The sequence below is a fragment of the Aethalodelphis obliquidens genome, unplaced genomic scaffold, assembly GCF_003676395.1.
Source record: "Aethalodelphis obliquidens isolate GAN/ISIS:26980383/991018 unplaced genomic scaffold, ASM367639v1 scaffold113, whole genome shotgun sequence".
Lineage (NCBI taxonomy): Eukaryota > Metazoa > Chordata > Mammalia > Artiodactyla > Delphinidae > Aethalodelphis > Aethalodelphis obliquidens.
The window spans coordinates 2,568,390-2,581,966 of record NW_020838057.1 but is presented as its reverse complement, the minus strand read 5'-3'; the positions used below and the strand labels follow the sequence as shown (position 1 = coordinate 2,581,966).

Below are 13,577 nucleotides of genomic sequence, written 5' to 3'. Positions count from 1 at the left end.
TCCTTCACAAACTGGAAGCACCTGTGAGAATAAGCCTTGTAGCCCAACTCCTCTGACCGAGGATGCTAAATGCTTTCAAATCTGTGCCATGAAGAAGAATGACAACGCACCAGCCCCAGCCAATGGGAAGGGAGGATGCACGCTGCCCAGAACCCCAGAGCCTATTAAGGTGGAAAGTGGGGCAGACCAAGTGCTTTTTCTTTCTGCCTTGGGAGATGTTTGTGACAGGAAGCCTCATTCCCTTCAGCGGTGAGTGGTGGTGTTGTTTTCCTCTCTTCTACCTCCTATTTTTCCACATCACTTTCTTACAGTTACTACACCAGATACTTGAGTTCACCAGGTCCAGTTGAGCTAAGTTCGTTCTTTTTCCAGTTCTTTGAGGTGTACAGTTAGGTTGTTTATTTGAGACCTTTCTTTTCTCTTAAGGTAGACTTTTTCTTTTTGCTCCAATATCAGAATAACAGAATCAAGAGTGGAGGTGAAGGTTAAGTAGCGAGGCTACTTCAGAGGTGGTCGTCATCCACAGGGAGCTTGCAATTCTCCAAATTCACTGCAGTGAATTGAAGGAGATAAAACTTTGAGTCAGTGCCCAATACATGATGACTTAAGTATCCAGGAAGTTCTCGGGTGATGGAGATGAGAATTAACAGATGATAATAATAAAAAAGATAACTCAGAGAAGCAATAGGATAGGAGTAGTAGGTAGACCAAGGCGAAAGCCCCACTCCCCCTAGTGACTTCATTCTTTTCTCCTCCACATTCCACTTTTTACACACAATAGAAGGAAGCCCCGAGTCATTGTTAGCTATGATGAACCAGGCACTGTCTTAAATGTACTTGTGGGTGTATCTCTTTGAGAATCCTCACAACCCCAAGAGCACATATGATAAGATCCTGGTACCAGAGATGAGAAAAGAGGCGCAAAGAGGCTCTGCAATTTCCCCAAAGTCACCTTGCTAATAAGTGGCATAGAGAATTAAAAACTACAAAGTGGTTTTGAGTCTAAACACTGAGCCCCAATAGTGGAGGGGCTCCCAGGTCTTTCCGCAGGCCAGAGAATCTTGGAGGAAGGGAGGGGAAGAGGATATCCAGCACATGGTATGCTCCATCAGGTATGGATTACATAAATCTGTCCCCTGGGGTGGTGTTCTCACGTTCCTATAACTTCATGTCTCCCCAGGTCGCGTCTCTTCTCTCTTCCAACTGGTCCTCTTTATCGCTGGCGCTGAGGCTCTCGGCCTCGGGTAAAGATGAGTGACGTGAGCTGGGATTCTGACTCTTCCCCCCGCTCTTCCTCACCTCCTTCTCCCCCCCCTTCCTCCGCTCACTCGCCTTCTTTCTTCCCATCCTCTTCCTCCTCCGCCTTCCCTTTCAAAGACGGAGTCATGCTGTACATGGTCTATTTAAGCAAGGAGAATCTCCAGAGGTTCAAGCAGCTTTTAGTGGAAGAGAGCCCCAGACCTGGCTCTCTCCAGATCAGCTGGGACCAGCTGAAGACAGCCCGGTGGGCGGAGGTGGTTCACCTCCTAATCGAGTCCTTCCCTGGACGCCTCGCTTGGGAGGTGACTCACGACATCTTCGCCAAGATGGACCAGGCAGAACTGTGCCTTCGGGTACAGATGGAGCTGAATGGTGAGTGAGAATCTGGTATACAAGATGCGGTTGGGCTTGGGTGCTGCAGACCTAAGCGCTTCACTAGCCTCTCCTATGTAGGTACACTCTATTTTCTTATACATCTAAATATGCACATACATAGCTATATACACATATAGCAATACATACATGGATATTAAAGCGTTTATTTTTTAATTTGGTTTTATTTTTTAATTTGGAAATTGGCTCCCTTTTTCACTGAAGTATAGTTGATTTACACTGTTGGGTTAGTTTCAGGTGTACAGCACAGTGATTCGTATATATGTATATATATGTATATATATATTCTTTTTCAGATTCTTTTCCATTATAGCTTATTACAAAATATTAAGTAGAGTTCCCTGTGCTATACAGTAGGATATTGTTGTTTATTTTATTATTTTTTAAATTTTTATTGGAGTATAGTTGATTTACCGTGTTGTGTTAGTTTCAGTTTCAGGTGTTAGTACAGCAAAGTGAATCAGTTATACATATACATATATCCACTCTCTTTTAGATTCTTTTCCCATATAGACCATTACAGAGTACTGAGTAGAGTTCCCTGTGCTATACAGTAGGTCCTTATTAGTTACCTATTTTATATATAGTAGTGTGTGTATGTTGATCCCAATCTCCCAATTTATCCCTCCTCATACCTTTTCCCTTTGGTAACCATAAGTTTGCTTTCTGTGTGTGTGGGTCTATTCCTGTTTTGTAAATAAATTCATTTGTATCATTTTCTGGATTCCACGTATCTCTAATTCCATCCATGTTGCTGCAAATGGCATTATTTCATTCTTTCTTAGAGCTGAGTACTATTCCATTGTATGCATGTACCACATCTTTTTTACCCATTCATCTGTCGATGGACATTTAGGTTGCTTCCTAAATGCACATACGTGTATATTAAAGTGTTTATGTGTTTTACGTGTGTGTGTGTGTGTGTGTGTGAGTGCAGTGTTTGGCTGGGCTGTACATTTATATGTTATTAAACACCCTCCTCAGGACCTTCTGACACACCACCATTTGCACACTTCCTAACACCGAGATGGGAGGTCTAGGTCATCTTCTTCTCCCCGAACTAAGGTGGTGAGAGAATGAGACTCGTGAATGACGTGGCTGCCGCTATCCTAAAAGGTCCCGTTACCTCCGTGCTGCTCTCCCTGTTCTGTCCACCTTATCATTCCAATGAGGGGCTCTTTGTTTGTCTGTTCCAGACATTTTACCTAACTTGGAACCAGAGGCCTTGAACCCAAGAGAAACACAAATGAACTTGGAGGAAGATGAGGCTGGTACGTGCTGGCCCTGTGCAGATTCTGGTGGAAAACAGGCTATGGGTGGGGATGAGAAGCCCAGTCCCCAAGGCAAGGCAGGTTGTAAATGCATATGTCTAGTGTCCCTTCTGTGAATCAGAACTTCAGAAAAGAGAGCAGCTGTGCACTCACCTAAGCGGGAAGTCCAGCCACTGACCCAGCTGGATGCAGGGGCTCCGGCTACATCCTTGAGACGTCACTTCTCTCCCTCCTTCCGTTGGATTCAGTCTTGAGTGGTCCCTCCTCTGCACACTGGCCGTTTCTGCCACCAGCTGCCCTTAGCAACACCAGCAGGAAAACAGAGTGCTTATTTCTCATTTTTCCAACACAAGTCCTGGAGCTCACTCCCCTGAATGAACTGAGACCATGAGCTCCTCGATGAATAATGTGGTGAAATGCTCTGGCGGGTGGACACTGGCTTATGTGCTTATGAGACAGCTTGATGGTAAGTCCAGCCACAGTCCAAAGTAACGGTCGGAGAGTGCGAAGGGGGCAGTTCTCCAAAAAATTTAGGGTGCTGTTGCCAGGCTAGGAATGGTCAGTAGATAGGCAAACACAGCAGCTATCTTAATCCATCCCTCCTTCCCCTACTCCATTATCCTGGACCATCGATTCTAGGGAACTCCCTGGGGGTCCAGTGATTAGGACTCAGCGCTTTCACTGCTGAGGGCCCAGGTTCCATCCCTGGTTGGGGAAGCTAAGATCCCACAAGCCGTGTGACGCAGCCAAAATAAAATTTTAAAAATATATTTTTTAATTTAAAAAATACAAATAACATAGGTAAAGCTACCCCAGCCATCTTCTGAGAATTAAGAAATAGGAAGAAGGGACCAAAAGAACTGCGGTGCCAATAGAAGCTATGGGGTCACTGAACCAATCTCAAGAACTTTATAACCGCCCCCCACTTCTTATGTAAAGAGCAGCTCTTGCTTGGCTGAGTCACTTCAAGTTGTCTGTTCTGTTCCTTGCAGCTTCTTAATTGATGCACTGCTCTCCGGAAACGTGCGTGAGTGATGCACTGTGTCCTGGAGCTGGATGTAGACGTCAAGCCTCGTTTTCTGGTTGTTCAGTCAGTTCTCACAAACAACTGATGCTGTACCCTGTATCTCTCCCTTCTCATTCATCCAGATAAATTACGGGAGTACAGACTACACTTGATGAATGAATATTCGACCCTACGGAACAGCACCGCTTGGCCTGGGAACCACATGGACTTCTTTTACCAAGACCTACACAGAGAAGAGACATTCTTACCCTGTCTACTTCTTCCCAGAAAACCTCAAGGAAGACAGCCCAAGACTGTGGTTCTTCAGGGGGTCGCCGGGGTTGGAAAAACAAGCCTGGCCAAAAAAGTGATGTTAGAATGGGCAGAAAACAAGTTCTATGCCCACAAGCTCTGGAACGCTTTCTACTTCCATTGCCAGGAGATGGACCAGTTGGACGAGCAGAGCTTCGCTGAGCTCATCGCACGCAAGTTGTCCGGGTCTCGGGCTCTGGCGTCCAAGATCATATCCAAAGCAGACCAGCTTCTGCTCTTCTTTGATGGTTTTGAGGAACTAACCTCAACCCTCATAGATAGACCAGAGGACCTGAGTGAAGACTGGAGCCAGAAGGTGCCCTGGTCTGTCCTCCTGACCAGTTTGCTGAGCAAAAGAATGCTCCCCGGGGCCACGCTAATCATCTTCCTGAGGTTCACCTCTTGGAAGAACTTGAATCCCTTTCTGAAATGCCCATCTCTGATAACCCTTACAGGGTTTAGCGTGCCTGAGAGATCCAGGTATTTCAGGACGTACTTCAGAAACAAGAGCCAAGCCGATGAAGCCTTGAATTTTGTCATGGGAAACACGATTCTCTTCTCCATGTGCCAGGTCCCTGTCATCTGCTGGATGGTATGTTCTTGTCTGAAACAGCAGATGGAGAGAGGAGCAAATCTCCCGCACACATTTCCAAACGCCACAGCTGTATTCGTCCACTTTCTTTCCAGCTTGTTTCCAACCAGGGTTAGAGACCTTTTCAATAAGACTCACCAAGAACAATTGAAAGGTCTGTGCTCCTTGGCCGCAGAGGGTATGTGGGAAAGGAGATGGGTGTTTAATAAGAGAGATCTCAATCTGGCCAGACTGGATGAAACAGACGTCGAGACTTTTCTCAGCGCGAATATCTTTCGAAGGGTGGTGGGCAACAGAGACCTTTACGCCTTTGCCCACTTGAGCTTCCAGGAATTTTTTGCTGCCTTGTTGTATGTTCTCTGCTTCCCACGAAGACTCAGAAATTTCCATGTGTTGGACCGGTTCCATGTCCTACGTCTGATAGCACATCCCGGAAGAAAGAGAAACCATCTCGCCCAGATGGCTCTTTTTTTATTTGGCCTTTTAAATGACGCGTGCGCTCTAGCCGTGGAGCAGGTGTTCGGATGCAAGGTGTCCTTGGGCAACAAGAAGAAATTGCTGAAAGTCGCAGCCGAGCCCCATGAATGTGACCCACCAACCCCGCACCACGGGGTCCCACAGCTGTTCCACTGTCTGCATGAAATCCGGGAGGAGGTATTTGTGAGTCAGATCCTAAACAACTATCGTCAAGCTGCTTTGGTCATCAGCAGAAGTAAAGATGTGCAAGTGTCTGCCTTTTGCCTCAAGTTCTGTCGACGTTTGCAGGAGTTAGAGCTGACGATCACCCTGATCATCAGCAGAGCGAGCAGGCTCTACCCGGATCCCCTTCCTGCCTCTGGGTAAGTGCGCCCATCTCTCCCTTGGTAGATTCACGGTCCTATCGGGGACCTTGCCTACCATCTCCTGGGCATCTAGGGCGACCACCTCCGTCTTGAGGGGATCCCTTGCACATGGGACTTTCAGTCTTAAAAACAGAACGCAACGTAAAATAGGTAGCAAGTAGGACGCAGCCGCATAGCACAGAGAGATCAGCTTGGTGCTTTGTGACCACCTAGAGGGGTGGGATAGGGAGAATGGGAGGGGGACGAAAGAGGGAGGAGATATGGGGATATATGTATATGAATAGCTGATTCACTTTATTATACAGCAGCAGCTAACACACCACTGTAAAGCAATTATACTCCAATAAAGATGTTAAAAACAAAAACAAACAGAAGGTGTTCCTGGGGTGCCGATTTCCATGCTAAAACTGGGAGAATCCTGGAAAAAAACAAGATGAGTGGTTCACCTACCTTGCCTCTACGCTGCACACCCTCCTTCCCATGTATGTGGGGACTCTGTTTCATCTATCACCCCAATTCTGTATATCATAAGCCTTTTAGTCTCTAAGGAAGTGCTGTCCAACGAGACTTCCTATGACGGGGAAGAATGAAGGAGAAAATTCGAGGTGTTCCCAGAGCCAAAGACACTACGTGCAGATCTTTCTCTGGATTTTGGATTCTGGTTCACCGTGCCCCTCCCCCACCCCCCAAAAGAAAGAATAATTTTCCCTTATTCTGTTCCTATACAGAGTTTTTTCTTTTTAGTAACAATTTCATAAGCACAGAGTAAGAATATGGATTATATTTTGCATCCTAATCTCTGCCCTCATATAAATCCTAAGTGATTAAAAAGCAACTCCTTTTTTCCCTAAGTCATAGGACAATATAAGTGAGGCCACGAGTCTTCCTGGAATGAAGTGAAAAATCCTGTAACAGTTCTGCTGGGCATCTTCTTAAATGAGGGCATCTTTTGAAAGGCACAAAGGGGTCTGTGATCATAAGGAAGCCCCGGGTTTGCTAGTAGGTTTTCTCAAGCTTAATCTCTAACGATGAGCCCTTTTCTCTTTTTCTCCCACACAGACCAGAGGGCAGTGATAGGTGTTACCTCTGGTGGCAAGACTTCTGCTCTGTGTTTAGGACACATGAGAGTTTGGAAGTCCTGGCTGTGACAAACAGTACTATGGACCCTGATTCAGTGAAGGTCCTTTCTACAGCACTGAAACACCCACACTGTAAACTCCAAAAACTGATGTGAGTATAAAACAAATCCTAGTTGGAAGGAATTCCATGGAAACAGTCTGTTTCCCTCTCTGCTCACGCTAGACGTGCTCAAGGCATCCACGTCCATAGGTTTTTTCCTAGTCGTACTGAGATATAACTGACCTATAACACTGTAGGTTTAAGTGTTACAGCCTAATGACTTGACATACATATATTGCAAAATGACGAGCACAGTAAGTTTAGTTACCATCCATCACCTCGTACAGTTCCCAAAATGTTCTTTCCTAGTGATTGAACGGTCTGCTCTCTTAGCATCTTTCCTAGTGATTGAACGGTCTGCTCTCTTAGCATCTTTCGAATCTACCACACAGCGTTGTTAACTACAGCCACCCCGGCACTTATTTGTCTTATAATTGGAAGCTTGTACCTTCCGACCACCTTCGCTCAATTCCCCCACCCCCGCCTCTGACAACCATAAATCTGATCTCCTTTTCTATGAGTTTCGTTATTTTTTAGATTCCACCTGTAAGTGAGGTCATTTTTCTAAAGACATACAGATGGCCAACAGGCTCATGAAAAGAGGCTCAACATCACTAAACATTAGAGGAACGCAGATGAAAACCACCATGACATATCACCTCACACCTGTCATCAAAAACACGAGAGATAATAAGTGTTGGTGAGGATGCAGAGAAAAGAGAACCCCAGTGCACTGTTGGTGAAAACATGAATTGGCGGCCACTGTGGAAAACGGCATGGAGGTTCCTCAAAAAACTAAAACTCCTAGTTGTTTTTACTGCCTGAGTGGTGATGTGCTAAGCAGGTACTTAGTGTGGTGTACCACTGCATTCCTTTGGGGTAAGTACTGTTACCCTGATTTTTTTAAAGGGAGAACCAGAGAGGTTAAGTGACTTGTCTGAGATCACACAGCTGGTAAGCTTTGGGGAACGCTCCCCATCTCAGGTGGTCTGAGGCTTGCCTCCTCCATCACCACACCACACACGCTTAGCAGGCCCCTGCGTGTCACAGGTCAAGATTTCCGTGAAAGAGGGAAGAAGGTGAGCCAGATCCAGCTGCCGTTTGGCAGGCTCTACGAAATGAAAAATGCATGTACACCTTGACCCCAAGGTCCACTTTTTTAAATCCACCCAAGGTAAATACACATGCACATACTCAGAGGAATGGTTGAGACCATCACTGCAACATTATCTTCAATAGCAAAAAATGTACAGACATTTATGTAGCGCTCACCCTCTGCTGGGCTGTCTTAGGTCCAGCATTACGTTTCAGTGCTGTTAAAACTCACAGCCATCCTAAAGAAGTAGGTATTTCATGAGGAAGCTAGGGCATGAGGTTACACAACTGGTACGTAATTGGAATACAGATTTAAACTCCAGAATCAGTTCTCTTAGCTATTACCTTATACACCCTTTCCCTATGGTTTTTAAAACCCAGAAACTCAATACTTCATCAAAATTCCTTGAAATAGCCCACTTGACCAGTATCTGACCTATTTTCTCTCCTGTTATTATAAAGATTATCATTAACTCCCATTGTTTTAAAAAGATTTTTTTTGATGTGGACCAATTTTTAAAAAATCTTTATTCGATTTGTTACACTATTGCTTTTGTTTTATGTTTTGCTTTTCTGGCCACAAGCATGTGGGAATCTTAGCTCCCGGACCAGAGGTCGAACCCACACCCCCTGCATTGGAAGGCGCAGTCTTAACCCCTGGACCACCCGGGAAGTCCCTAGCTCCCCTTTTTTGAGTGCCTTCCTTTCTACATCAAGTCCTATGCAGAACCTCTTACAGGCATCACTAGTGTTAATTCTCACGACCATCCTAAGTGGAAAATGTCATGAGCTCTCTCGAGGATGTGAAATGAATCTTGGGGAGATTAAGTGACTCACGTAAGGTCGTCCAACTAGGAGGCTGAGCTGAGAAGAGAATCCAGTTTGGAGCCTTGGGCTGCACAGAAAGGGGCCTCACGCATTTATGGACTGATTGAACGAAGAAGAACTAATTAGCAAACGGGGAAATGTTGGTCAAAATGTACTATAGGGCTTCCCTGGTGGCGCAGTGGTTGGGAGTCCGCCTGCCGACGCAGGGGACACAGGTTCGTGCCCCGGTCCAGGAAGATCCCACATTCCGCAAAGCGGTTGGGCCCGTGAACCATGGCCTCTGAGCCTGCGCGTCAGGAGCCTGTGCTCCACAACGGGAGAGGCCACAACAGTGACAGGCCTGCGTACCTCAAAAAAAAAAAAAAAAAAAGTACTATAAACTCCCAGTTAAACATTGAATACTTTCTGGGGATCTAAGGCACAGCATGGTGACTAGTTAACAACACTGTATGGTATACTTGAAAGTTGCTAAGAAAATAGATCGTCAATGTTCTCACCCCAGAAAAGAAATGGTAAGTATGTGGCCAGATGGAGGCGGTTAGCTGATGCTCAAGTGGTGGTCATTTTGCAACATGTAAGTGCATCCAATCAACAAGCGATGTACACTAAACCGATACATTGTTATCTGTATCATCTCAACAAAGCTGGAGGGGAAAAAAAACTAATTAGCCACCTTGATTGTGGTGATGGTTTCATGGGTGTATGAACACATCCAAACTCATGAAGTTGGGTGCATTAGGTATATGATAGATGCGCTTTTTTTGGTGTGTCGATTATACCTCAATAAAGCTGTTCAAGAAAAAAGAGCTGAAGGGCTGATGCGAGCCTATGATAACCGGACACTGCTTACCTCTGCAGCTTCAGGCACGTGAGCCCCCTCGTGTTGAATGAAGACTTAATCAGGGTTTTGGTGGAAAACCAGTACCTGAGATACTTGGAAATACAAGACACGGAAGTGAGATGCCAGGTCATGGAGTTTCTGTGCAATGCCTTGAAACACCCCCAGTGTTTTCTACAGTGTCTGAGGTGAGACTGGGAGGGATGGAGAGAGAACCCTGGTACCCAGGCAGTCCGTTCAGAGGTGGGGGGTTACATGCTCAGCCTGCCTGACATCTTACTGTAATCAGTTGTCAGTTTCACTCAGCTTTTTTCTTTTATCAAAGTATAGTTGATTTACAATATTGTGTTAGTTTCGGGTGTACAGCATATATACATATATATGTATGTATGTATATATGTATATATGTATATACATATATATGTATGTATGTATATGTATATACATACATACATATATATGTATATATACATATATATTTTTTATATTATATTTATATTATATTTATATATATTTTAATATTTTTAATATATTTATTTATTAATATATTTATTTATTTACTTTTGGCTGAGTTGGGTGTTTGTTGCAGTGTGCGGGCTTCTCATTGCGGTGGCTTCGCTTGTTGTGGAGCACGGGCTCTAGGCGTGCGGGCCTACAACTTCAGTAGTTGTGGCTCGCAGGCTCTAGAGCGCCGGCTCAGTAGTTGTGGCATACGGGCTTAGTTGCTCTGCGGCATGTGGGATCTTCCCGGACCAGGGCTCTAACCCGTGTCCCCTGCATCGGCAGGTAGGATTCTTAAGCGCTGGGCCACCAGGGAAGCCCTACATATATATTTTTTTAACATCTTTATTGGAGTATAATTGCTTTACATTGTTGTGTTATACATATATTTTTGCGGATGCTCATCCATTATAGGTTATTGTGAGATATTGAACATAGTTCCCTGTGCTATACAGTAAACCCTTATTGTTTATATATTTTATATATAATGGTGTATATCTGTTAATCCCAAACTCCTGATTTATCCCTCTCCCCACCCCTTTCCCCTTTGGTAACCATAAGTTTATTTTCTATGTCTGTGAGTTTGTTTCTCTTTCATAAATACATTTATTTATGTTATGTTTTAGATTCCAATATAAGTGATATCAAAATATTTGTCGTTAAATCACTTCACTCAGTATGATAATCTCTGGGTCTATCCATGTTGCCGCGAATGGCAATATTTCATTATTTTTTATGGCTGTTCACTCAGATATTTTTTAAGGTGACAATTTCATATATGTATGCACTGTGAAATGATTGCCACAGTCAGGCTACAAAACCCATGTGCCACCTCACAAAGCCACCATCTGAACACTTGAGATCAACTCTCTTAGCAAACGTCAAGTATACACTACAGTCTTGTTAACCATCGTCACCATGATGTACATTAGGTCTCCAGAAGTTATTCATCTTATAACTGGAAGTTTGTGCCCTTTGACCATCATTTCCCCCACCCCAGCCCCTGCAACCACCATTCTACCCTCTGGTTCTGAGTTTCACTCAGCTTGAAAACTACAATTTGATGTCCCAGGTGTGTCTGAGATAGAGAAACCATAGCCTTAGGGGTGAGCTTGGGCCAGCCCACCCTGGCTTGCAAGAGCTGATCCTTAAACATTCAGGAATTTGGTGAAGGTTGTTAGACAGCATTATTAAAAAACTAACTCACATAAACTTAGTATCGAATAAATTATATTAAAAAACAAAGGCAATAGTTAAAACTCATTACTTCCTAATTTTTCTTACTATATTATTATCGGTGTCAGTGTTCAGCAAACCTTCTCTATGAAGGGCCGGGTAAGGGATATTTTCAACTTCGCAAGACGTACAGTCTCTGTCACGACTGTTCAACTCTGCTATAACATCTGAATTAAATAGTGGTGACAGAGAGCTAAAATATCCATTGCCAATATGCAAATGAATAGGCATGGTCGTGTTCCAATAAAACTTGATTATGATTAATAATTATGTATTCCTAGAGTTCATCAATAACTTTAATGATTTATTAAGTATCAATTGTGTTATTAATAACTGTAATAATTATATAATTTACTAGTGATTTTATGTATGAACACTGCAATTTGAATTTCATTTAATTTTCATGTGTCACAAAATATTCTTTAACTATTAAAAAAAATTTTAGGGATTTCCCTGGTGGTGCAGTGCTTAAGAATCCGCCTGCCAATGCAGGGGCCATGAGTTCAAGCCCTGGTCCGGGAAGATCCCACATGTCATGGAGCAACTAAGCCCGTGCGCCACAACTACTGAGCCTGCGCTCTAGAGCCTGCGAGCCACAACTACTGAGCCCGTGCACCTTAGAACCTATGCTCCACAACAAGAGAAGCCACCGCAATGAGAAGCCCGCGCACTGCAACAAAGAGTAACCCCCTCTCGCTGCGGCTAGAGAAAGCCCATGTGTAGCAACAAAGACCCAACACAGCCAAAAATGAATTTGAATTTTTTTTTTTTGCGGTACGCGGGCCTCTCACTGTTGTGGCCTCTCCCGTTGCGGAGCACAGGCTCCGGATGCGCAGGCTCAGCGGCCATGGCTCACAGGTCCAGCCGCTCCGCGGCATGTGGGATCTTCCCAGACCGGGGCACGAACCCGCGTCCCCTGCATCAGCAGGCAGACTCCCAACCACTGCGCCACCAGGGAAGCCCAAATTTTAGAAAAATTTTAGATTACTCAGTTCACAGGCTGTACAGGACCAGGTGGTAATGCAAATTTGGTCCACGGGCCATAGTTTAACTGAATCTCATTCTTTATCCTGAAAATGGTTTGGCCAATAAATGTTTAAAAGAAGTTGTGTTTCAGGGGCAGAATCAAGTCCCTGGTTTGGAAGTAAAGCCTGACAGCCCATGCCAATTTGTCATGGCCCTGAGTGTGTATTATTTTCTATTGATTATTTGCAATTCAGACGCTGAATTTGATGCAGGTTCACTCAGGCAAGATGGAAATCACCCCTCCAGTCACTCTTGGGTGAAGAACAAGGATGTGAGATAGTAGGTGAGGTCTAGGTGGCTATGTGGGTACCATTTTCCCCAGGAGCTAAGGTTCAGTGTTTTTGCGTGGCTTCTGTAGGTTGGAAGATTGCCCTTTCAGCCCGAGAAATTGGGCTGATCTCGCCAGGAATCTCAAAAACAATGTTCACCTGAAGACTCTAATGCTGAAACGTAGCTCCCTGGAGAGGTTTGAGCCATGTCACCACCTGCCAGTGGCCCAACTGGAGAAGCTGTCGTAAGTCTTTTTGTGGTTGTCCTGCTGTTGCCCAGTTGTTTGGTAGATTGAGTGTTTCTAGGAGAAAAACAGAAATGGGGGAATGTGTGTATAATGGAGCAAAATTAAGTCGTGATTGTTAATGACATAGATGGGGCAATGAAGGCTTGAGCTGAGAGAGAGACAGACAGACAGAGAGACAGAGACAGAGAGACAGAACTACATAAAAGTACATATTTGCACCTAATATCCTAGAATATATAACTATAGTGAGCCTGATGTATCCATCATCCAGTTTTTGAAATAGAACCTTAACCGTACTATTTTCCTTCCCCACTGATCATATCAGTCCCCAAGTCCATGACCCCCACGCCCCCATAGCCATCTTGAATTGGGTTGATCAGGCTCCTTATTTGTATTTACACTGATAATACTGTACATGGATCCTTAAACAGAGCACAGTTTTGCAGTGCTTTGAATTTCACGTAAGTGGCCTCATTGAGCATGTGTGCTTTTTCCAATCAACCGACATTTTAGTCTTCATCAGTGTTTTGTAGTTTCTATAGGCTGTTCCTCTTTGGTGCTGAATGATAACATTTGTATAAATGTGCAACAATTTAGGTGTCCATCTTACTTGCCACCGAGGGTTGAGCTATTAACACACACACACACACACACACACACACACACACACACACACACACA

At 44.4% G+C, this 13,577-nt stretch overlaps 1 protein-coding gene across 1 annotated transcript in view; it reads left to right on the top strand.

The window, feature by feature from the left end:
- The first annotated feature begins 215 nt into the window (after positions 1–215).
- Positions 216–13,577, top strand: part of NLRP8 (NLR family pyrin domain containing 8) — a 19,532-nt gene continuing 6,170 nt past the window's right edge. The window contains exons 1-7 of the mRNA XM_027097228.1: positions 216–249; positions 1,378–1,632; positions 2,850–2,924; positions 4,074–5,673; positions 6,736–6,906; positions 9,637–9,804; positions 12,738–12,893. Coding sequence (XP_026953029.1) covers positions 216–249; positions 1,378–1,632; positions 2,850–2,924; positions 4,074–5,673; positions 6,736–6,906; positions 9,637–9,804; positions 12,738–12,893 — 2,459 coding nt within the window. The remainder of the gene's footprint in view (positions 250–1,377; positions 1,633–2,849; positions 2,925–4,073; positions 5,674–6,735; positions 6,907–9,636; positions 9,805–12,737; positions 12,894–13,577) is intronic.